Here is a 24567-nt window from a genome sequence, read left to right as displayed (position 1 = left end):
GAAATTTTTGTATAAATGAGAATACCAGGAAAGAAAGATTTCCAAGAAAAATTTTCGGTGACCATGTACCAAACATGATAATATAAGATTGTCAATATAACTTTCTCAACAATATAGGGAGCGTTTGGTTGAGGAAAAAAAAAATTTATCCGAGAATCTCGATTTTCAAAAATATGATTTTTACATTCAATTTACGATAATATCTGAAAATTAAAATTTTAGAAAAATTCAGTTTCCCAGAAATCCTGAAGAATACTGCGTACCAAACGGTAAGAAATCCTAGAGCAATTGCCTCTCATACAATACTTACGGCTTTAATGTAGGGTGCAATTAGATAAGCGTTTTTGCCACATATTTTTTGATTTTTTTTTTCCACTACAAATTATTCTTTAACTTCTGAAAAAAATTATTTAATCATTTTTTTATTTTATTTTTTGAAAAATTATATAATTATCATAAACTATTTATAATATATTTTTTCTCAAAAAAAAAGTACAAAGAAAATTTGATTATTCATATTCATATGGTTAAACTCAAGAAGCACCGAACTATTTATTTACAATTATTTTAAGAAATTAATATTTTTCATGTTATATGAGATAATTTATTTTACACATATAAGAGTGTGTGAGGCTCATATTTTTCTTTCTCCCTCTTCTTTTCACATAGACCCATACACTTTTATGTGTGTATAAAAAATAAATTAATATGTTATTTTAATATATAAATTGTTTTAAATATAAATAATTGTTGGATCGAGAACTTAATAGCAGACCGAAAACGTTTATATGCCAATTCAAATCGATCTGACTCCAACCTTGGCCCAAAATGTTGACTTCACCTACAATAACGAATTAAGAAACTTAGGGCACGTTTGGTGCATAGTATAAGATAAGATTTGATAGTATAAGATCTGATAGTATAAGACCTAATTGTAAAAGATCTGATTAAATTTTAATACTATCATGTGTTTGATATGGTATTGTATAAGATAATATCCTCCAATATTTTAAAAATTAATATATTAAAAAAATTATTTTAATATATTAATATTGAAATAATATATTAGTTCTTGGAAATTGTACTTTTAAGCAACATTAATACATTAACCCCTTATCAGGCTTAATCGTACCTCCTTAGGCTTGATTAAGTTATACATCATTTTAATGTATAAAGAGATCCTGCTCTATAAGCTTATATTATACGATGATCACACCAAACAATTGAAAATGTCATAACGTATAGTATAAGCTTATACTATCATTTCTTATATAAAAATTAGAAATAAAATTGTTCTGAAATATAAAGATTACAAATTAGATAAATAATATTTTAATTTCATCTTACTATTAATAATGGTAAAAGTATTCAAATCATAAATTCCACACAAAAAACTACCAAATTAATATAATAAATAAGCTAGAATAACGTTTCCAGTTTATTGTATTCGTGAACAAAATAGAGCTTAATAGGATATCCAAACAAAGGCAGAAACATTGATCAGCCAAAATATCCTTTTAATTCTTAAAAAAAAAAAAAAATTAGATGACAGATACCCCGACATGAATAGCCGGAAAAAGGGAGAAAAACCAGTCATGAACTCATGATAATACAAGCGAGTAAAAAAAAAACGATAGACTTAAATGTGCTTTTATTCTTATAAATATATTAACTTTGGTTTTAGTCCTTTTAAAAGTTGGATTTTAGTTATTATCTATTGTTTTTTAAAAGTGAAAAATTTTACTCACCGAAAAAAAAAAAAAAAAAGTGAGCATTTTGTCTCCGTTTTTATCATAAATTTTGTTAAGTGCTGGTATGCCAAATGGACTACCAACTTATTTTTGAATACAGAAAAAACACTAATTCTGCTAACCAAAATTCAAAAGGAGAGGCAAAAAAGAAAACTACTCTTATATGCATCAGGATATGTCACTGTGTCACAATCACAACAATATGAGACAACACACCTCAGCTCGGTACAATTGTCTACAAAAATTGAGAAGAAAAAAAAAGGGGGGAAACAAGCTGCTCGGTACAATTGTACCTTTGGAGTTTATACTTACAAACTAGTACACTGAATTTCCTTAATCTTGAAAATGATTTCTTTACAAATGCAAATAAAACTTGAATTGTAAATAAATTCATTTTCCAAGTGCTTATGTCAGCAGTGTGGTAGGTATACAAATCATATGAGGGGGTCACTCACAGGTACTGTAGTTGGACTTGGAACATTAGTTTCCGAAACCTCTGCTACTGGTGATGGGACCTCACGTGAAGCTGAAGCTGGATTGCTCGAAGACTCTGCTTGAACAGTTTGCCCATTAACATTTGGGTCTCCGTCATTTACGGACGCAGAGGTAGGAGTAGGACCTTCATTATCTACAGTGGTTTCACCTGATTCTGGTTGAGGTGGAGCAGCCGCTGGATCTGGCGTGGAGTCTGAGGTAGGCTCTGATGGTTGTGGTTCACTGACTGGTGCAGACGTGGATTCAGGCTGCTCTGTAGCACTCTCTGGCGCTGCTGTGGTTGTAGGAGGTGGTGCTTCCAGTGCCAATGGCTTGCCTGGTGATTGTTGAGAATTCTGAGCAGCAGAAGCTGGTTTTTTCTGAATGGAGATAGGAGCATCAAGAGACATCATTCCCGGAGGTAGTATTTCAATAGGCGGTTTCTTCCCTGCTTCTGCCAAACTCGTAAGCTTAGGCTCCTCAAGAGAAGCAAGAAAAGCAGCTGTAGCATCTGTCTTCTGTGACGGAATAGGCTCAATCTCTCTTTGTAGCATTTGGTTCCAGGCCTGAACCAAGTTCTTCAAAGTTGGACGTCCATGTGCCTGGAAATAACAAGGTCAGACTAAAAGTACTATATTAAGGGATCAACTAGCTGTGCATGTAACAAACCATACATGAGCATGAAGCACAGCCTCTGCCAGCATTCCAGTATCCTGCCATGCTTTCTCCATTAGAGCATTGTCGCCCAAAACAGCAGCAGCAAATGCAGCTTCCCGTCCCAAGCCAAGCGTAACTAAGTTGTTTACCAAACCCTGCAGTGCATCAACGTAATCCTTTGTTTATGAGGGAAACAAAATATTAAAACTAAAGAGCTAAAAGAAAGAAGAATTTTTGCCGTCTCAAACAGTCGTTTTAATATAAATTGAGCGTTTTAAGTTCAATAAAAAATTGGAAAATTTAAAATATTAAAGAAATAAATACTAGTCCTTTCGTTTCCTCAAATTACGTGCCACCTTTGCACTAACAGTGGTAAATGATCATGGCTTTAAAAGCAGATGTATAATGAGTAACAACTAAAGTAATATACGCAATCCTGACATATCCCATTTTGCGCATGGGTCATAGTGTCCATTCACTGTAATGAACTGAATGCAACAAAAGCAATCTACCGGGGAAGACTGCTAGTCGAAGAAGGAAAGATTTACAATTTCCAAACTGTACAACAAATAATCAGAGTCCAACTTTGTTGTTATTGAATACTAAACTTACCTTACAGTGATATAAAACTATGGTTAAAATGGAGACCACGAATGATATGTATTTTGTAGTGGTAGATCTCATCAATTTATCAAATATACAAACAATAGATTCCTAAGAATAAAACTGAGTCTAAATCTTAGTCTGAACAATGGATCTGGCTTTAAATTTCCAAAGAGTACAAAAAATATTGCCAGAGAAAAGACTCATTTCATACCCTGTTCACCTAGTCAAAAGACTACAAACGATGTTCCTTCTATATTTTTTTTTTGTCCTAACCTTCCCCACCTTGTTTCTGATTGGTCATACGTTACATCATCAGTGTTTCTTTTTCCATTAAACACCAATCTGTAATCATAAACCTCTATATATGTGCATACTTCTATAAGAAAAAACAATTATCTAACATGATTCTATTTGCCACCAGAGAATACAAAATCCTCGCTATTAAGGCCTCGGTATATTCAAATCACTCCTTAGCATGTAGTATATTAGTAGAAGAAACAGATAAGTACTATGTCTACAATATCTAACTGTTATCTTAGCATCATTACACTTAAAATAATCAGTATGGAAATACAAAATTAATTATCACATTTATTTGTAAAAAAGAGAGGCAGCAAATGAATTAACGTGCAATTTATTTATAAAGAGAGAGGCATCAAATAAATTAACATGAAAGCTTTGATTGTTATACCAACATGCATTAAAAAGCCATAAATCAGTGGATTGGAAAAGCAATATTAAGAAAGATTGCGTACACTTAGCCGAGTCAACTCTCCATGATTTGCGAGGCGTAATGCTAATCCTCTCAACTCATGACCTTGTAAAGCACCTTTCACTGAACCTGCTGCAGCTAACCTCTTCAGAGCTTCACGAGCAATTTCACCCTGTGCTGTAGCATCTGCAGCGTCAATAAGATCCAAGAACTCTCTTGCAAATTTCACAATACCCTGAACACCTTCAACTATATCTTGTTTTTTAACTGTATCTTGTTTTTTTTCTGTTAAATTAAGAATGTCATTTAAACCAAGCCCAGTACTATCATGTCCTATATCCCTGCTGTTACTCATGGTAAGAAGACACTGAAGAGCTCTCTTCAAATCATTGCTCTTCATTGCCAAATCAAACTCCAACCTGCGGAACGTAAACAACAATATGGTTTAGTTTTTAGGTCTAACCATACCTTGGCATAAGGAGTAAAAGAAAATAATACGAATGTCAATTAAAATTGCTAGCTCTTGGCTATAAACATAGAGCATACCTCTTAGAAATTCCAGGCAAATGAAGTGCTTCAGTAGCATAGCCCATTCCTAGCATGAATTGTGCTAAATCATCATGGTGCTCTCTCCCAAGCCTACTTGCCCTGTTAAAAAAAGTATAATGTGATATATACAGATATATCTGAATTAGTACATGATAATCAAGAAAAAAAATTGGAAAACGTAAATCGTACCATTTTACTGCACTAACAGCATCTCCATAAGCACCAAGACATCGGCATCGAATACCAGGATGACTCAAGGATAAGGCATGAGCACACATGAACCTACCGCAACCCATCTATCAGTACCATCATTCTTGAAACCAGTATCTAATACAACTAAATAACCCTAAATTTGAAACCTATCTATAAATAAGATATGCCCATTTCAACTATGTCATTAGAAGTTCCCAGAGCTAACACAAAGAAAAAGTTAACACTATCAAATCATGAGGCTGCTCTAAACATAAGAATAAATACAAATGCCAAATATAGTCATCCACCAAATACATTTAACAAGTTTTTTTTTTTTTTTTGGTAAACATTTAACAAGTGTTTTGGAATGTATAGAATATATCTCATAATAATACATCATAATATCATGATTACATCTTAAAATAGTTTATAGTATCTTGGATGATCTAAGGATTGGTTTCTGTATTTCTTTATAATTCACAATTTGTTTCTTTTTTTAATTAGGATCAAGAGTCTACTATTAGTATAAATAGGGTTATTACTTTGTCTTTTTATAACACATCTTTCATATCAAATCAATATTAACTTCAAATTATTTATCTTTATTCTCTCTTTTCTTCCTTCAAGAAAATAGCCTTTTTACAAATATATAAGGATAAAGTTGTGCACAAGGATTGTCCTCACCCCACTCTCATTAGTTGGGGTTTAATGGGAAGTAGTTTTTTCTGTCTCTCTTTTCTTCATTCTCTACCCAAATCCGAGTAATTTCAACATGGTATCAAAGGAAAACCATCCTTCGTGACTTGTCCCGTTACTATTCCGCTGCCAAGTTCCCTAAAATTTGGAGCTCCTCTTTATTTCCACAATTGCTTTCTTCCTGCACAATAGTCATCTCTCTTGACGTGTTTTCCTTCTACCACCTTCTCTTTATCTTTCTACTGCGCCAATGTTAGTGTTGTTTCTCTGTACCACCATATTCTTTGGAATCCTTACATTCGTTCATCTCACTGCTAAGTCATCTGCTGCTCAGTGATTTTTTGGCGAGCTTTCCAGCCTCCTTTTCTTTGTTCAGTGGTCAGATGTGACATGTTCTCTCTCTATGTCAAGTTTGACATATTTGGGTTATTTCTTTGCATTTTTTGAGGTGATCTCTAGTTTGACATTGTTTTGGTTACCGTATAGCTCTTTTACAGTGCCAGCACAACATTGAGGGAGAAAACGAGACTCACACCAGCCATGCCTTTGTCCAAGATGCAGCCTAGCCCCGTCTTTGTCCTAGATGCTTTGGCCCTGTCTGTCCTTAGCCCAATTCCATCCTAGATTTTGCTTCTAAGTTTTATAGGTTCCTTAAGATTTTTTTCCATTTTGAAGCTTCCAAATGTTTTTCTTGATGAACTTGAAGGAGAAGTTTTGGTTATTACTATGTGTTGATTGTTTGCCAGGTAATTTTGGTTGATGACCATCCCAATAATGTCTCTTCTTCCTTGGTCATGCAATATCCCAACTAGCTCTTCAGGCTAATGATCTTCTAGCCATCTTGTTGAGTTGCCTTGCCAACGATGCTTATCTCCAACGTCTTCAAGCTAATGATCATTCCAGCCATATTTTGTGGAGCCCAGATAAAATTGTTGGTTATTTTTCCATTTTAAAGAGTTCATTGTAACAAGCTTAAAGCTTAGTAAACTTTAACTTGAAGGGGAGTGTTAGAATATCTAGAAAATATGTCATATTATCTTTATTGCATCTTACAATATTTCAGAGTATCTTAAATGATCTCTTAGGATTGGTTTCCTTATTTCATTATATTTCATGATTTGAATCCTTATTTAATTGGGATTAGGAGTCTAGAATTAGTATAAATAGGGGATAGTAATTTGACTTTTGTAATACATCCTTCATATAAAATCAATATCAATTTAAGATTATTCGGTGTTTATTCTCTTTTCTTACTTCCTAACTAAATCCTTATAATTTTAACTACTTCCTGCCTAAATACATCGCTTAAATTATTGCTAATCCAACTTTCTCCTAAATTCATTTATTCCTCATCATGTATTCTGATAGGAATCAAGCAGTAAACAAGATTTCCAGAATAATCAATGCAGTAAAAATAACATGGTTTAACAATGAAACAAATCTGATTACATGCTATAGTGCTGCTATAGCTCAGATTGTGCAAAAAGAAATAAAGAAAAGAAATCAGCAGAATGTAAATGGTTCAGGGGCTTTCGAGATGCCCTGAGATCTCCCAATTTGCCTTAGCAATCCCAATGACCTCCATGGTCCCCATTCCTTCTTCACGTCCCCTATTTATCATCTAACCTCTCAGCATGTGTAACAACTTCCCTAACAAACAAGCTGACTCAGCATGCTCATTAGGCTGTGATACATCATCAGTATTGGGCTGTGACACAGCCACATTTACCTTGCCATATTGGGCTTTATTAAGTTGGGTCCTATCAATACTCCCCCCCTAAACATTCACCTTGTCCTCAAGGTGAGATGCAGCTCTCAAGAGCCTTATGCCCGGATCCCATTGTTTGAAATGTAAACAGCAATGTATGACAAAAGCATAGTGATTTCCTCCGGGGTCCCATAGCCCTTTTGTAGTCTTTCCATTGTCACCCTTAATCACACGAATAGGCAAGCCGTAACTAGCACCCCTGGACCTATTGCCGTCTAGCACCACCCCCTCCCCTTCACGACTGACACGGAACGCTCCCATAGAGAAGCAATAGAACTTCCATCGAATGAGAATGCTTTTTAACCGTACTCTAGGCAGCCATGAGAAGGAGAATGCGACATCGTCTCCTCCAACACCGACACTCCGTTGTGATTTATGTGCCCAGATGGGTTGGCTTGAGATTCCATATTCTTGGAAAACCCATTGCAGCCCACGTTGGTGATGCCAACAGTTTTTGGGCCCGTTTAACGCAATCGAACTTGTTGGCTCCCATGCCCATTCCTTACATAAAACAGCCTTAGAGCAATTACTCCCTTCAAATTGGGCCAAGTATGTAATTTCTGAACTAAGAGTTTGGGCCGGAAATAAAGCATGGCTCAACTCCTTGTTTACCCAATTCAGATCCTCTTTCAACTTCCCCCATGTCACCAGCCGCACTATGCTACCATGACTATGTAATGAGGAACGCTCCAAACTCACATTCATGTTCGAAGAGACCCCTACATCACTGTAGATCGAGAGGTGCAAGGCCTCAATCTTTTTTTTCTGTTCACCTCCCACCTCTTGTTCGCCATTGGTTGGTTCCCCTTCATCCATGGCGTCCTCTCCGTCTTCTTCGTCGACCCCCGACTGTTGTACTTGTGCGTTCCGGCCATGGTGGATGTGATTCCATCCCTGCTCACCCTTGAAACATATCTCCCTTCGCAACTTATGATGCAACGTGTTCTGAGTGAGCCGCCGACCATCAGCCCTAGCTGCGCTGCTACCTGAACTCTCCACATGCTTGGTATTCGCCAAAGAAACCCCTGAGTTCACACGCGTCTGGGCAGTAGCCCGTGTGTCTTTGTCCACGGTACTGGCTGAGGCACGTGAGTCATTGGGTGAAGCCTTGAGAGAGGAGCGCGTGTCATTTCCCGCTGCATTGGTTTGTGAATAGGTCACGTGCTTAGGAGCAGATGTGACTTGAGTGAACCTATTGGGCTGAGACTCACAGTTAAGCCCAGTTATGCCCATTTCCCTTGTTGCTCGTTCCCAGCCCGAACCCATCGTTGGCCTAAACGAATTTCCCCTTCTCCATCAGCGTGGTTTCACGCATCGTCGTCCCCTCCGTCAACGTAGCTGGTTTCTGCAACTGCTCCGTTTGATAGCTTCCCACGACGTCCACCTTCAAGCTACTTGCAGAATTTTCGCCGGAGGTGACACGCAATTTAGTATTTGTTCGCATGTCGGCCCCTGTTGCTGTGTGTGTTACCTTCGTGTTGTCTATCATTTCCGTCCTCAAATCTGGTTGAAATCGTTTGAGTAGCGTCGTAACAAATTCCCTCCAAGAGGCTCTCACATATATCCCGCTCCAGCACCACCACCAAGCACTAGCTTGACCTTTCATCAATTTCGCAACTCGAGGAAGCCTCTTTGTTTCAGGTATGTCAAACTTTTCAAAGTACTGCACAACCTTGGTTAGCCATCCATAGGCTTCTTCTCCTTCAAACTCTGGTAACTCCAATTTCTTCTCGCGAACCATAGAACCATAAAGTTCCCCATCATTCTTACAGATTGGATCTCCCTGTTGCCGCTCGGATTGTCTTCTTCGCGAACTTCTGTTGAGTTGAGAAACATTATGTAAAATCTCGTCAAGGAGCCTCATTATCTCTGCGTGGGTTTCTTCCGCTTTTCTCATCTTCTGCAAACTCTTAGATCTGTTTTCCATATTTTTATTTTTATTTTATAATAGCTAAGTTCAAAGCACCCGGATCGGAGTGCTCTGATACCAATTGATAGGAATCAAGCAGTAAACAACAAGATTTCCAGAATAATTCTTCTATATATTTCTCAATGCAGTAAAAATAACATGGTTTAACAATGAAACAAATCTGATTACATGCTATAGTGCTGCTATAGCTCAGATTGTGCTAAAAGAAACAAAGAAAAGTGTTAGAAATAATATTAATTTATTATTAGAATAGTCTAGAATAGTCTAGATTGTGGGCTTGGCCCATTAGGTCATCCCATTAGGTCTTTTAGTCTCTATAAATAGAGAGCCTCCTTGTACAGACTCATATACTTGAATATACAATATATTTCATATTCAACATGGTATCAGAGCTTCGCCGCCCTCCAATTTCTCTTGTGGCGTTTCTTAGCACAGGTAGGATGGGCCTGTTGCATTGTCCACTCTTCAAGCCCAATGGGCTCTCGTGTGAGGGGGCGTGTTGAGATATATAGTCCCACATTGGTTGTATGTGCCAACTAATGTGGAGTTTATAAGGCCTTGGGCACTCTCACCCTCAGAGCTAGCTTTTGGGGTGGTGTATCCCAAGGTTCTTTACAAAAAGAAATCAGCAGAATGTAAATGGTTCAGGGGCTTTCGAGATGCCCTGAGATCTCCCAATTTGCCTTAGCAATCCCAATGACCTCCATGGTCCCCATTCCTTCTTCACGTCCCCTATTTATCATCTAACCTCTCAGCATGTGTAACAACTTCCCTAACAAACAAGCTGACTCAGCATGCTCATTAGGCTGTGATACATCATCAGTACATTTACCTTGCCATATTGGGCTTTATTAAGTTGGGTCCTATCATATTCACATCTTTTCTTATATGTCCACTCACCCACGACGATATTTACTACCAAGGAAGTAACATCATAATAATTACGTTGACCTCTCTTGAGGTTTGATAACATTACATTGACCCCCTCTCTAGTTTTGGACATTTACCCCCTTCTGTGTATTTTCATCTGTATGGAAGGGGTGTAGGGATACCACGGGTATAATAGCACATATGTACAGGCTTGGAGGAATTAAATGTTGCTGAGGTTTCACATTTCTTGTGGAGGGGTTGAACTGTAAGTGCTGATTGTGTTGGAAATAGTAATAGTAATTTAGTTTTGTATTGGAAGTATTAGGTTCATTAAATAGTCACTGTTGGAAATAACAAACAATATGAGTTAATAAAGCATATAAGATGTATTTATTTTTTTGTGTATATAAATATATCCTGCACTGAGTGCAAATCACTCGAGCAATTCATTTATTTTTCTAGCCCATTTTCAAGTTTAAACATACAATTGAAACTGAGAAGCTCAATTACCTGTCAATTAGCCAAAGAACTCCATCCCTGACACCTACCACAACAAGAGGCCCAACTGGGCGTTTCTGCTCCATTGGAAAACGAGTAACTGCCACAGACACGCCCCCACCACCAACAGCCACCTCACCTGTCTTTCTCTCTTCTGCTTCTTTTGCCATCCAAGAGTCATCACCATCAACTCTAGATTGTTTTGGCAATGTTAAGAAAGGTGGCACTGAAGGAGCATGCTGAAATGAAGCCAAACGAACCACCTAGAGTAGGAACAAGAAAGAAATATCTTTATTCTTAAAACAAAATTATTAGAGAAGACAAACGAAAAAGTACAACATCAAAAGATAAGACATCCTCTAAAAGGAAACCACAAATATTTATTTTTATCACAGATGAGAAGACAAAATAAATAGTATAGATTAAAAAAAAAAACTGCAGTATGTACAGAGGATTAAAAGCAGATATTTTAATTTTCAAAGAAGAATGAAAAAGCAGACACCAGATATATAAACAAGAAGAAAGCAATTTGCCTCTTCTCTCAAATTTCTCACAAGACATTATTTTGAATGATGTAGAGAATAGTTCAATATAAAACCAGAATCATACACTAGAATTGCATTTAATTGTTTTCACCTATGCAAAAATAAGGATAAACTTCTCCAAATTCATTAAGAAAATATTAAGAAATCTTTTCTAGATATTCGAACAACCTTTCAAACTGAAAAAAACTAATAGCTAACTGAACATGCACAATAGACCAAGATTTTTAACACAAACACACCCCCAAAAGTGTAGTTTCCAAAAGTATTCTGATCAGGCATAAAAGATTAAAATAAAAATTCTGATTAGACACATACTTCCATCTAAAATGTTAATTTCAATTCATTTCAGCAACATCTATCAATCATATCTAGAAACGAAATATTAAATCTTTTTGAGGAAAGACAAAAAAGACCCTGAATATTTGCAATCCTTTTCATAGACATAAAATTTGAAAGCTTGTTTTAACCTGAAGCATCGGTGGCCTCAATGATATTCTTTCCTCTGTAGTAGATTGGGGGCCTTCAACTGCAATTAGGGCTAACTCTCCATGCTCTGCGACTGCTCTTGCCTGTGCTTCTTTCATTTTCTGTTCTTCTTTCATCTTCTTAGTTTCAATGTCAATTTGTGCAACCCCAGCATCCACAAAAACAATTCTGAAAATCAGAACATACAAGTAGTAAAGGTAAAATACATTTTGAATTCTGGATGTTGGAGATACTAATCAAAAACCATTCATTCATGAATCTTCACCTAACAGCTTGGGATAGTTGGTTCATTGAAATTGGTTCCTTTAACATGTTTACTTCACTAATAAAACTTTAAATATGACAAATACATAGACGATTGTCAGAAAAACATATAAATGAATACTTTTTTTCTTTTTGTTAACCGGAAGAGGGAAGGGAAGAAGGGGGGGGGGGGCTAGTATACATGTGATCAAGGATATGTATGAGGAAGAGGTGACAAATGTTTGGACATCAAGTGTCAGTGAAGAGCTTCCCATACAAAAAGATTTGCACTGATGTTCGACCTAAAGCCCATGCCTTGTTGCGCTCATAACGGAGAACTGATTAGACAAAGTCAAGATAAAGAGCCTTAGTACATGCTCTTTACTAATAATCTTGTGATAGGAATTGATTTAACAGTAAGACAAATAGAAGGGAACAACTAGGAGTAAGCTCCAAGTACAGCGTATAAACTGAAAAATAGAAAAAAAAAAAAAAAGTAAGGAAGTATGACAAAAGAAAGAAGATATCGGAGAAGCAAGATTGCTTTCTCTTCCCTATGGGTTCGGCCACTGCCTGAATACCCAAATGATCCGATACCCCTCTTGCCCAGTTTCCCCCTTAATATTCCCCTCTCCCCCCATGCTTCAAAGTTCAAACCCCCTTCTCCAATGTCCTGCTGCCAGTGCCACCTGTCCATTCTGCTAGACTCCTTCCTTTTCCTCCTAACAGACTTCTCTAAACACAATTCTCTTCACGTTCCTTCCTTCCTTGCCTCTCTTCCTTCACTGGAAAACCCAATAATTGGAGGTCCCTGAATTAGAGGCCCATCACATCGTTTTGGTGAATGAGACAAAAGGTGAGGGCAAACGTTAAGTTGGAATTTGTGGAGAAATGCTTTGGAAACCAAGGGATTCCATTTGATTATTCAAAATATATATATATATATATATATATATATATATATGGAATTTAAGTTCAACCAACAGAGTGAAGATGATGGGATAGTAAGAGTTGAGCCTGAACAAGTACCTAAAGCCGGGAGCTTCAGAGACGTGGGGTGGAGTCTATTCTACAAAAGCACAAAGGGATTAACAACGATGTCACATGCATCATATCCAAACAGGAGGGATGAAGTTGAAAAATGCCTCAGGTACTTGTGTGATCGTAAAGTGCTTATAAAACAAAGGAAACTTTCATAAAACCGCAGCTAGACACATAATGTTGAACTCCACTTAATAGGAATAAGGTTTGATTGTTGTTTTTTTGGGATAAGTCCAATTTAGGAAGTCCTAGCAAAAAAAAAAATCAATTAGGGGGAAAATTAGGCACTGTTGAGATTTATGATTAATTCAGTCAATATTTTGTTACCAATTAACCATTATATGGACATTGATTAAACATTATTGCTTATTTCCTAAAGTGGATGTATGTTCATCCAGATTTCCTAAATCACAATTCTCCCATTTTTTCTTAGGCCATGATAAAAAGATTATATTTTTAGCCCATTAGCATCTAGACAAGGAACTAACAATGTAAGCATAGTTTGTCATTTCCACCTCTTAAACAACTAAAGCAAACTACCAATAATGAATAAACCAAAAACTACGTAAAGGACTCAATAAAATTGTAGACAATGTCCATAGCTTACTCTATAGTAGTTGGTGTAGCCACGAACAGTTGCCTCCGGTGCCAAACAGCACTAGTAGCATATGGGATTGCAACATCTCCCAGGTATCGATACTGGGGGCGCAAAGAAGATATAACTATGTATTGCTGGTATGCAAATGCACAGTATTCAACGGTTTGGTCCCAAGCAGTCCATTCTGGCTGAGGAAGTAGACCCCCCACAGGCTGGAATGTCTCCCAACTAAATCAAAAACAAAATTGAATGCAATGTCAAATCTAAAGAAAACTTGAAAACTTGTACCCACACAAAAAACTAATATAGATTAAAGCAATAATGGCCTTCATATGAATGTGATGCAAATCAGGAGTTTACAGGCTGCACAGAATTGCAACAAATATATCAAAATATTCAGCCAAATGATTTGAGCAAAATCCTGAATTGGTATTTGAGGATGAAGCATGGCATAAGCATCCTAGAGTGTCAAACAAGGTGAAAAAAAGATCAATTGTAGCTGCCAAGCAACCTCGGCATAAAAGAAGATGAGCGTAGTTTCTTAATTCCAATAACATGTAACAAAATCATCACTAGAAAAGAAATAGTCATGTGAGGTGTACAAGTCTGTACAAGATCCTTGTTACTAATTCTACTGAGTACCATTGCCCACCTTAACCTTCCAAAGAGAGAGACTTGAATAAAGAGAAGATGTTAACCCGACTTCCCCATCTCCTGAAGAAGGTAAAGAACATATTTTCTTCGAAAAAAAAAGATACTTTGTTTGGAGTAAGCAATTTCACAACAAGAGGCAATACATCATTTGGCAGGACAAGAAATAATCAATAACCTCAAGGAATAAAAGATGAGAAACACAAAGAAATTCTAAAAACTATGTTCAACAACTAATACTTTTTTATTGTACAACAATTACAAGTTTCACCTGTATAGTTGGAAGTTTTGAGGTGCCGCCTCAGCTGGAGATCTATGTGAAGAAAATCCATCATCATAAGTTGTAAAAGAAGAAAGGCCACTGCTTCCATAACCTGATAAGGGCATAGACTGGATTGTAGAAATAGCCGTAGCAGCAATAGGACTGATTCTCCTGGATGTTCGATAGGCAACGCCAAGCAATGCCCCTCCATGCAAACCAATGACCTAAAAGAGAAACATCAGTTAAAAAGACACCTTAACATTCAAAGCATCGTTCCTGTTTTCAACAATACTATCTTTGAAGAATAACATGCACAAAAGGACATAATATCTATCTTTAGAAAATTAAACAGTCTCTACAGCAAAAAAAAAAGTCTTCTTACTGGTGGAAATAGTACAAAAGTGGATTTATTCTAAAGACTTTTAAAATTAGACCTGTTTAATATATGGAAAAAATGTTTGTCCTTTTAAAGGATGGTCATTTTAGTTAAAACTAGTGTTTTTTATTTAAAGTTTAAATTAAAAAAAAAAAAAACTCTCACTTTCTCCCCCCATAATTTCCATTGTGTATTTCTTTCTCTCACTTAAAATGACACAATTCTATGTCCTTTAAAAGGACAAACACCAATCCCTTAATATATCTAGAAAAACACTAGTAGACATTTCATACAGAGAAGGTGAACCTCCAATACAACCACTTTACTTGAAAGTTGAAACAGCAAACATGAAATCCTTCCACCAGTGAATTATTTGATAAGTTGGATTCTATAGCAGCAAATTGGCAATTGCATAAAATAGCAACAATTCCCTACCAACCCATGGACTATCCTGGGCTACTTATTAATCAATTAATATACACATTTTATCAGAGTGAGCATTAATCCATCTAAGAGTTCTCAGGCCCCTTTCTCCCCTTCTTTTTCATATATACAATTTCTAAGAAAACAATTGCGTTTGTAAAAGCTATCAATCAAAACAAATGCAAGCTGAGTTAAATAATATCTTGCTTATTTTAATTTACTTTAAAAATTTGCAGAGATTTTATTCATAAGACTTGAAATTTAGATTTTAGAGAGCAAAATTGATTGGGTGAATTGTGTGACAAAGCTATGGCTAAATACCCATGTGAATACAGGTGCCAAAAATAATATGATACAGAGCTTCTTCCTTGCAGAAACACTAAAGTGCCTCATATTCTCTCTCTCTCTCTCTCTCTCTCTCTCTATATATATATATATATATATATATATATATATATATATATTAGATTATTATGAGAATAGAAGCATTGCCACAAGTAAATTCAGAAATCATAAAAACCCAGATTATTATGAGAAATTTTTATAAGGAAAATTTTAGAATGAGAAAGAATCTTACTGGTTCACTGCGTGCACCAACAGACCTCATCAGTACATTTGATGTTCCATCATCTAACAAGATGCGGACTTGAACAGAAGCTGTGGAAGCAGCAGCAGCAGCAGCTGCTGCTGCTTGGGCTGCAGCTGCTTCTTTTGCTCTTTTTGATGAACTACCCTTGGGAATTATCGGAATTCTAGGAGGTAATGCTGATTCCAATATAGCAAATCTGTCACGACAAGTATCCCAAGCAAGAAGCCTTGCACTGCCGGAGTCAACAATCGACCAGTCACTAACCTTGTAGACAGAGAAATACGGAATATCTGGCCAAACAATTGCTAAATACCTGAAAACATATTATGCAGTAAGAAAGCAACTACAGCACGTAAAAGGCACTCCAATTTAACAAACTAAATGTTGTAAGAGGAGGTAGCATAAACGTAGAAAGATTACAATACACAAACCACAAATTTGGTAAAGAAAATAAATATTGAGAGTTGTGACTGTTATACGTGGAGTACCAAAAGTTAGAATTTTAGGATTGTATATTATGCAGAGAAAATCAAGACTAGACCACTAAATTATATAGAAGGAAAAAAATATATTAGTTACTTTTTAATTACGAAATTGCTCTATAGAAAAAATAATAATAATAGCATCAATAGAACTATAGCAAAAGTCAGAGGAAACTTACTTTCCTGAACTGCTTACAGAAAGAACTGAGTACGAATCATTTGGAACAGGTGTACCAATGTGCTTCTTACCCTGCTTGACTGGTAATGGTTCAAAAAAATCTCCCTTAGACCGTCCCGTTTCTGACAAAGAACTATTATTTCCAAGAGATGGATTTGCAGAGTTGTTTAACTGAAAATTTAATAGCTTTAGTTCTCTTTCAATTACAAACACGGCAGAATGCATTCTACTGTCCGATGGGGTTGGTAGGGGAGCTACAGGTGGAAGAGATCTAGCATCAAACTCACACATAATAACACCAATATTGGTTCCAGTAGCAACCAGATGTGGCTGCAAAGTATGTGCAACCATACAATACACCTGCAGTAAAAATCAGTGGCATAATTAAGTTTGAACAAACCCATTACCAGGTAGAGTCACAACAAAAAGAGTAGTAAATTGGGCAGGGAGTAACAGGGGCTTGAAGTTCAGTTTCTTCTTTGTTAAAGAGGACTTATTGCCCTGGGGCATGATGAGCATATTCTAAAATATGCAGAAACTTATGACAGGATTGAAGTTCAGGTGATACATGGATTTTGCTGCACTCAATCTTGGTCTATCCTCACCTCCATTCAAAATGATCATTCTCTAATATGCTTTGAATTATGTTCATATCATTCTTCTACGTTGGATAGCTTAAATAAAAAGTTGTACAAGCAGCAAAACATACTAAACCAAGTTAGAAATTAACAAAAAAAGGTGTTCAATGATAACCAATTAACCACGTACCCTCAGTTTCTTATTAGGAGCAAGAGCTTGAGGAGGAATAACTGAAGTCAATTCGCACAATGGCCTTGTGAGAGCAGAATAAGTGGGATGTTCAATTGCCCTAACAAAAGTTTAAATAAAAAAGTCTTCATATAATGAATAAAGTGCATTATCACATTATTAAGTAAAAAAATAAGAAAAATAAATCCACCAAAGGTGAGAGAAAACTGCATACCATATGTGAGAATCTTTGACACAGGTTAAAATATCAAGGTTTGGAGCTCGAGGATGGCACCAAGAAGCCACACTGTGGCAAGCCAATTTCGGAACTGGCTTTATACGCCGCAGCTCCTGAGAATCAAAAGCATGCAGCAATAATTAAATTGATAATTCATGCTAAGTCTCTCCAGCCACCAGGAGATTTTTCACAGAATCAAAAAAATATCCAAGTGTTAGCACCACTACCACACCTTAAAGGAGACCGTGTCCCATATCGCTAATGTCTTATCTGCACCAATTGTAATTAGCTGAGGAGCACCTCCCATCACCCTAGATAGCTCAACTGCTACAACCCCCCCATCGTGTGCCTAGAATCATCATGCGTTATTAACCAATGAAATGTGCATGCATGGAATCGGCATGTCATACAGAAAAGAATAATAGGGCAGTAAAAGAGAAAGAAAAAAAAAATAAGCTGCAACCAAATAAAGAAGAAAAATATCAGAATTTAACTTTATTTTCCTCAAGTTAAGTTTGCATTTCACCTTGTGTCTGTTATTTAGCCCACTGCTTTTCTATTATAATATGTTGTACATCTCATATCTGTATTAAATCTCAACCAAATATCAATGCACTTACTAAAACAGAGAGGCAATAGCAGCTATAATTCCGCCACAACTAATGGTGGCTTATCCATGTTTTGTAGCCATCATAAGCAAAAATTTGATTCATCTTTCACCAATTATTGGACTAACTGACAAATTGAAGTTAGCATGAGGAAAAGAATGATACTTTCAAACTCAGCTTGGGTACAAGTTCACGTGAATCTTGTCCATGGTCAGCACTCCAAACTATGAGCAATCCATCACTAGCACCCGAAACCAGAAGAGCCTGACAGCCAAACATAACCAAAAAAAAAAAAAAAGAATGAAACTTCACATCGAGTACAAAAACAACTTCCAAGCATAAATAGATATGTACAAATAATCAACCACAGAAAACATAGTAACTAGAAATTGAAATTTCTGAATAATTTATCTAGATGGACGCAACGCTGCAGCAAATAGTGCTGGAACTAGTAATGCAAGTGCAATTATAAATATAAACCAAAGAAATTAGAACAGTCTGGTAAAAGAGTCTTTCATAGCTAGGCAGCAATAACATCCAATAATCTAGAAGAATATCCCAAAAGCACCCACCTCAAAGCCTTGAGTACACAATCAAAATATGTACAAATAAAAAAATTGCCAATAAATCAATGACCTCAGTGTCTGTTGGCATTTTCTAGGAACATCAGGATTTTTAAACCGTTCAGGATCATTCAATAGTAATTTCTAAATCCATTTTCTACTTTCTAAGGGTGAGCAAGACAATCTTTCTGTTTCTGGAAAGAATTAATTTTTTTATTTTTATGCTTAGGAAGAGTTTCTGGAAATAAAATGTTTGATAACACAATTTATTTCCATTCCCAAAGTGAAATAAATAGTGTGTATTTAATGTTAATAACACATTCCCAAAAACATTCTAACCATTTCTGTTCCACAGACCAGAAATTAAAAAAAAAGAAATGTTTTTGGGAACGTGATCATACACGCCCTAATTCAAAACCATTCTCAACATTCACCTTTGACAACTTTTTGGAATGCTAATGCTCCCTCTAAGGTTAAGGCTCTTGTTTAGATAGTGATATTCAATATGATTAGCAGTTGAGCACAAATGACTTCTTACTTACATGGGTGAACTACGGAGACCTCACAACTAGGGTTGGCAAAACGGGCTCGGCCAGACGGGCCAAGCTTTACAACCCGCCAAACCTTTTTTTTCTTAATGCAAAACGTGTTCGGCCCGGCGGACCGAGTTTTTCAGCTCGCTTTCAAAAGCGGGGCAGGGCGGGTTGGCTAGTTTTTGGCAGGTTGATGGCGGGGCGGGCCGCCCGCTTTGCACCTCACAACACCCTCTCCCCTAACATTTGTGCTACATTCCATAAAAGCTCAGAAACTAAAAGCCATCTCATCTGTCACATAAGATAGCTTAGAGTTGTGAAATAAGTTGTTTGGGTGGGGAGGAGTGGATATGTATGCCTAAAATGGAGGGATTTTTCTATTAAATTTAGAAACTTAGGGAGTGGAATAGGAGAAAAGGTATTATGAAGTTTTGCTCTTTCAAGTAAGAGTGTGGTGTACTTGGTTGGAATGTGTTAAGACTGGATCAGATGATAACAGAAAAAGAAAGGAAACAAGGGATTTTGGCCCAGATAAATCTGGATTTTCTGTATTAATATAAGAAACAGATTACACCTATGAATATGAAGAAGGGAAATTACTGAGCGACTATTACAGCAAGTAGCTACAAATTACAGAAAAAGAAGAACTAGGAATAACAGAAATGCAGCAAATTCAAGAGGTGCAGCTCTCTCCCAAGTCCAGTCCCAAATCCAGCCAGCCTAAATTCCATGCCATACTCCCTTACAACCACTCTACTAACTTGTTCAGCCACGTCAGCCTGTGCTTCACTCTTTCCTCTAAAAGAATCCTTTGCAATACCCCATCTGGAATATTCTTTCTCATTGCTGAGTCAGACAATCCAACTGATCCTCTATAGCGATTAGCGCCTCCTAGAGGCCTTTAGAGGTGTCTTATCAGAATGATGGAAGAATCTTGAGTCAGAGGTCTCTTATTTCTCATCTTCACTGAATAGGCACTTGTGTTTCACTTTTTAGCCTCTGTGGATTTCAGCTAATATTCAAGGGCTAGAGGGCCTGAATTCCTCTTTTGACTAGGCATTCTTCTCCTTTGTTTCCTTTCTTTGTCCTTTTCTTCCCTGTTTTAGGAGAAATTCCTAATCCTCCATTGTACTCTTTCTATGCTAATGGATTGACCATTTGTCCTTTTATCAGAAAACAAATAAAAGATAATTTAATAAATGTTCCCTTCAAATGAAATTATTTCCTTTTGAAGAAATGTAGTGTCTAAGAGAGAATACAATTACTAAGTTCGAAAGTTTTGACAAAATAAACAATGATAATACATTCACATTCACAAAACCTGATTTAGCTAAAAAGAAATGTTACTCTTACATACTCATGCTCTGTCCAGGTAGCCATTAGATATGTGCAGGGCTGTCACATTAACACCTACTAACTACTAACACAAAACTGATCCAATGGCTACCTATGAAGAATATGGGAAATGTGTGAGGGTGTAAGACTAACATTATTCCTTGTTAAAGCATAGGTAAGGGGTACCAGAGAATCCTAAGCTACTACATCTAATGCCAGTGAAATACAATTAAGTAGCATAAGTTCTTCAATGGGGAATCAAGATTTACCTCGCCAGAAGCAGCCATGAAGGACATCAAGCAAGATATTGATCCTTTATGACCTCCAGTGTACCTTCTTACAAGCTGCAAGGAACAAAAATATCAAATAATATGCAAATAGTTGCAACTAGATTAATATTTTAGGTACCCACCTTCCATGTCATCATTGAGAGAACTCTAATGACACCATCAGATGCACCAAAAGCAACAAGAGGAACATCACCAACACCAGATCTATAAAGGAACTCCATGCTGCAACAGCAGATAAAATTGGAAAATGATAACAACTTATACAGTGTGCATAAAGATTGCACAAGATAAATATAATATGTAAATAAACATATGCATTCTTGGCAATTAATTTATGACTGGAATACAAAATTATGTCATATGAAGCACAGAGGATTAATAACATATGATGCAAGATTTCCATCAAGAATAAAGACAAAGGATAAAGCAGAAGTTGGTATATTTAAATGAAAAGGTGATGATTTTTCACACTGAGGACTTTAACTTGTACAAATCAAATTGGATCATAACTCAAAGGAAAACAAAAGTTTTAGTTATTTTATTTCACTTATTGAGCGGTCTCTACCCCCTTTCTTTTCTTGCCTTTATTTCTTTAGAAATTAGAATAACAGCAAAGAAGGAGGCAAACAAATTATTTTCTAGAGATAGAAATCTCCATTTGGAATTTGGTAATTTATACATGTAAATGCCTACCCATTCAGTATGTATATGCATGTCTCAATGATTGTGTCTGCATGTATCTGTGAAAGAGAGATATTTGGGAGTGGGGAAGGCAACAAGCCCACACAGAAGAGACCATTTAAGGAGAAATAAATTTTAATTTGTGCATAAATTATTTTACTGAAAAAATGACCATAGCCTTTGAAACGATTAAATTTAAAGTATCCTGCAGAATTTGTCAGATGACTCCGTCAGAATGCAGCTATTCTCATTGATAAATACAGAGCTATATAAAGTTGACATGATTCCAGATATATGAGGAAAGAATGCTGCAAATAAATAAATACATGCACGGTTTGATACAACATAAAGGCATTGCTTAAGTTGGAGAACATCAAATTATATCAATGACAAATTCACAGTAATAAAAGGAACCAGCAGCTATCAGAGAGTCAACAAGTCTTGCCTTAATAGATAGTGTGTAGCAATTTTAACATCAATCACAGAAGGAGCTAAAGAATATAGAATAATGTAATAAAACTTTACCATAGAAGGGACTTATTGTCAAGCTCTTGCTTTGGTACATCACGACCACGCATAGTCACCAAGTCCAGAAATATAGCTTTGTTTAAACAACATATGACAAGAAAATGCCTCCCTTTTGTTGTTGGGGCAGGAGAATTAAAAGCTGAAGTGTGGACAGCAGTCGGAGCCTCTGCTGCTGCAGAGCGATTATGCCAAAGTTGCCAAAAGCGCACATCATCATCATAAAAATTCACCTGCTTCACACTTTAAAGCAGGTAAAGAGTCATGATAAGTAAATGAACCAGAAAAGGATATAAAAAGTAAAAACACATAGCAAAGGTATATTACCTTCCTCCACGAATGGCTTCCGTGGGTTTCCCTTTAGACTCTGCCAAACAAAAATTATATCATTATGAAATTTTGTTACTAGATCAGCACAAAAAAGTTGAAGGTCACAAATAATATTTAAGAAACCATTTATTGTACCCTTTTCTTTTTGCATAAAATCAAACTCACTTGTTACAATTTCCAAAACACTAATAATATAAGTTACAAATTCAATCATACAAGATAAAAATGTCGCCAAAACTAACCAGTGACTAACATTATCGGAAATTGAAGCAATTCTTCTTGCTGTCAGAGTATAAAACATAGTAAAGGTTGCATTCTATAAAAATTTAGAAATAGGAACCATATCAAGCCTGGAGATTGTAAATTTTCATGGCATTCAGGCTCACAAAGAAAATTTACCTGGTTGAGGTTTTTTCACTACTAAGAATAAAACAATTTGGCAGCCATGGATAGTTAGTTAATACCACAAAATAATAGTGAGAAATAACAATGACAATAACAATGCCAAAAAATTAACAAATTCCAGTGGACAATTGTTACAAAAGACCAGTTACTCAGTAACATTTACCGATCATGAGATTTATGTTTCCAAAGCCATCCAATAAAAGGAAATGCAGCAGGTTTATAATAATAGGACAATAAATATGAAGGCTATCTATATACTCAGCGTCACAATTTTAAATCACGCCAAGAGATTTGAACCTGTTTCTCCCTCAGCCAGCTTCTCCAACTTGGCGCCGACCAAACGTCGTTCGTCCACTCCGCCAGCTTTCAACTCATATATCACCTGACGGAGGTTTCCATTAAAATACAACAACAGAAACGAAATTGAGAGACAATAAATTGAATAAGAGGCACTACCTGGCGGTGTTCCCAGTTCCAAACAGAGACTCGATCTGAATCATCGGCTGTGACCATCCATGGATGCGTCGGATGCAATTGGATCTTAACGATTTTATCACTGGAAGGCCGGAACGCTTTCAGGCGCAACATCTTCTTCTGCTTTGATAGCTAAATAGAGTGGAAATACGCGAAGATGAAAAAAAAAAATATAGATTCCAAAAGTAGCAGAGATCGGAATCGCCCTACAGATTTAATTTAAATCCGTCCAGAATTCAGATTCCATGTAGATTTGAGGAATGTGCGTTCACTGAACTCGCGTTAACCACATGGAGTAACGAATTTCTGTCCTCGTCAAGAACCATGCTCCTTTCCCTTCTTTCCTTCTTATTTTCTGAGTAACCAAACGAAAATACGCAAAACCTCAACCTGTAGCGAGATTTAACGCGAATTTAGAGCGGTAAGGCTTGTATGCTCCAATTGTCTTTGCGCAATTGACCTTGTATCAAAAAGCAAAACAAGATCTATGGTGTGCTCTGTTATGAGTTATGACTTCAAACTTTTCCTCTCTCTTTTTTTTCTTTTTTTTTTTTTGAGTAAATATCATTTCTACTCTCTCGCAATATCTACGAAGCCCTTTTCAGTTCCTAGCAATAAAAAAGGGACCACGTTCATGCTCTCGTTAACTCCCGCCTAACGGCCCAACTAACGGTGCACAGTTGGCACGTAGTTTGCTGGCGCGGCTTAGATGTAGGACACCGTGGAAGACGAGACGACGATATTTTGGTCCTTGTCAAAACCATAAGGGCCATTTTGGTCCCTGTCAAAATACACAAGGACATTTTTAGTCCCTGACAAAAAGCACAAGGCCCTTATTGGTCCCTAACCAGAGAAAAATAGGCACATGACTTTATTGCTTTTCTATGCAGTCCAATTTTGCAGAACAGAAGTGCATTACATCAGAAACAGGAGTGAATCCATTTGTTCATCACAAAATAATTAAACTAAATTTCATCACAAAGTAAAATACTCCTTCTTGACATTTTATTTCAATGAAGTTTGTGTTTCTAACTGAAGTTTCGACCTTATTAACGATTATTCATTTATTTTTCAATGCTAATTAAGCTTCCCACTTTATTAAAAGGGATTCTTGGCTCTTACAAACAGCTTTTACGATCCCTAGAATACTATGAACTGCTTTAATTCTCTTAGTCTGTATAAGACATAGCGTTATACGATTTACGAACAATATCTTCAGTAGTGTAGCATTACAATTATACTATTTATTTTTCTATAAAAG

The 24567-nt window shown here is 36.4% G+C and overlaps 1 protein-coding gene across 1 annotated transcript; it reads right to left on the bottom strand.

Annotated features, from left to right (window-relative positions):
- Positions 1-1907: 1907 nt before the first annotated feature.
- On the bottom strand, positions 1908-23761 carry LOC133309444 (uncharacterized). Its single transcript, XM_061510219.1, has 21 exons — positions 23289-23761; positions 23130-23214; positions 22425-22464; positions 22098-22340; positions 21014-21113; positions 20871-20945; positions 18336-18434; positions 17795-17911; positions 17560-17675; positions 17346-17445; positions 16579-16937; positions 15906-16230; positions 14539-14753; positions 13626-13844; positions 11716-11902; positions 10716-10966; positions 4939-5031; positions 4747-4848; positions 4244-4619; positions 2900-3037; positions 1908-2827 (listed from the first exon to the last, which is right to left on the bottom strand). The coding sequence occupies exons 1-21, from the start codon at positions 23418-23420 to the stop codon at positions 2186-2188; spliced, it is 4014 nt and encodes a 1337-aa protein (XP_061366203.1). The 5' UTR covers positions 23421-23761; the 3' UTR covers positions 1908-2185.
- Between the last annotated feature and the right edge of the window lie 806 nt (positions 23762-24567).

The sequence above is a fragment of the Gastrolobium bilobum genome, unplaced genomic scaffold (genome assembly GCF_033153095.1).
Source record: "Gastrolobium bilobum isolate Gb01-03AN ecotype WA unplaced genomic scaffold, APGP_CSIRO_Gbil_v1 utg2122, whole genome shotgun sequence".
Taxonomy (NCBI): Eukaryota; Viridiplantae; Streptophyta; class Magnoliopsida; order Fabales; family Fabaceae; genus Gastrolobium; species Gastrolobium bilobum.
This window is presented reverse-complemented; position numbering and strand designations above follow the sequence as displayed.

Coding starts and splice junctions, on each gene's coding strand:
- LOC133309444 (XM_061510219.1), bottom strand. CDS start 23,420: ATGTTGCGCCTGAAAGCGTTCCGGCCTTCCAGTGATAAAATCGTTAAG. Junction 4,849..4,938: donor GCTGTTAGTGCAGTAAAATG/GTACGATTTACG, acceptor TTTTTTTAACAG/GGCAAGTAGGCTTGGGAGAG. Junction 3,038..4,243: donor GAGAGTTGACTCGGCTAAGT/GTACGCAATCTT, acceptor GATGCACTGCAG/GGTTTGGTAAACAACTTAGT.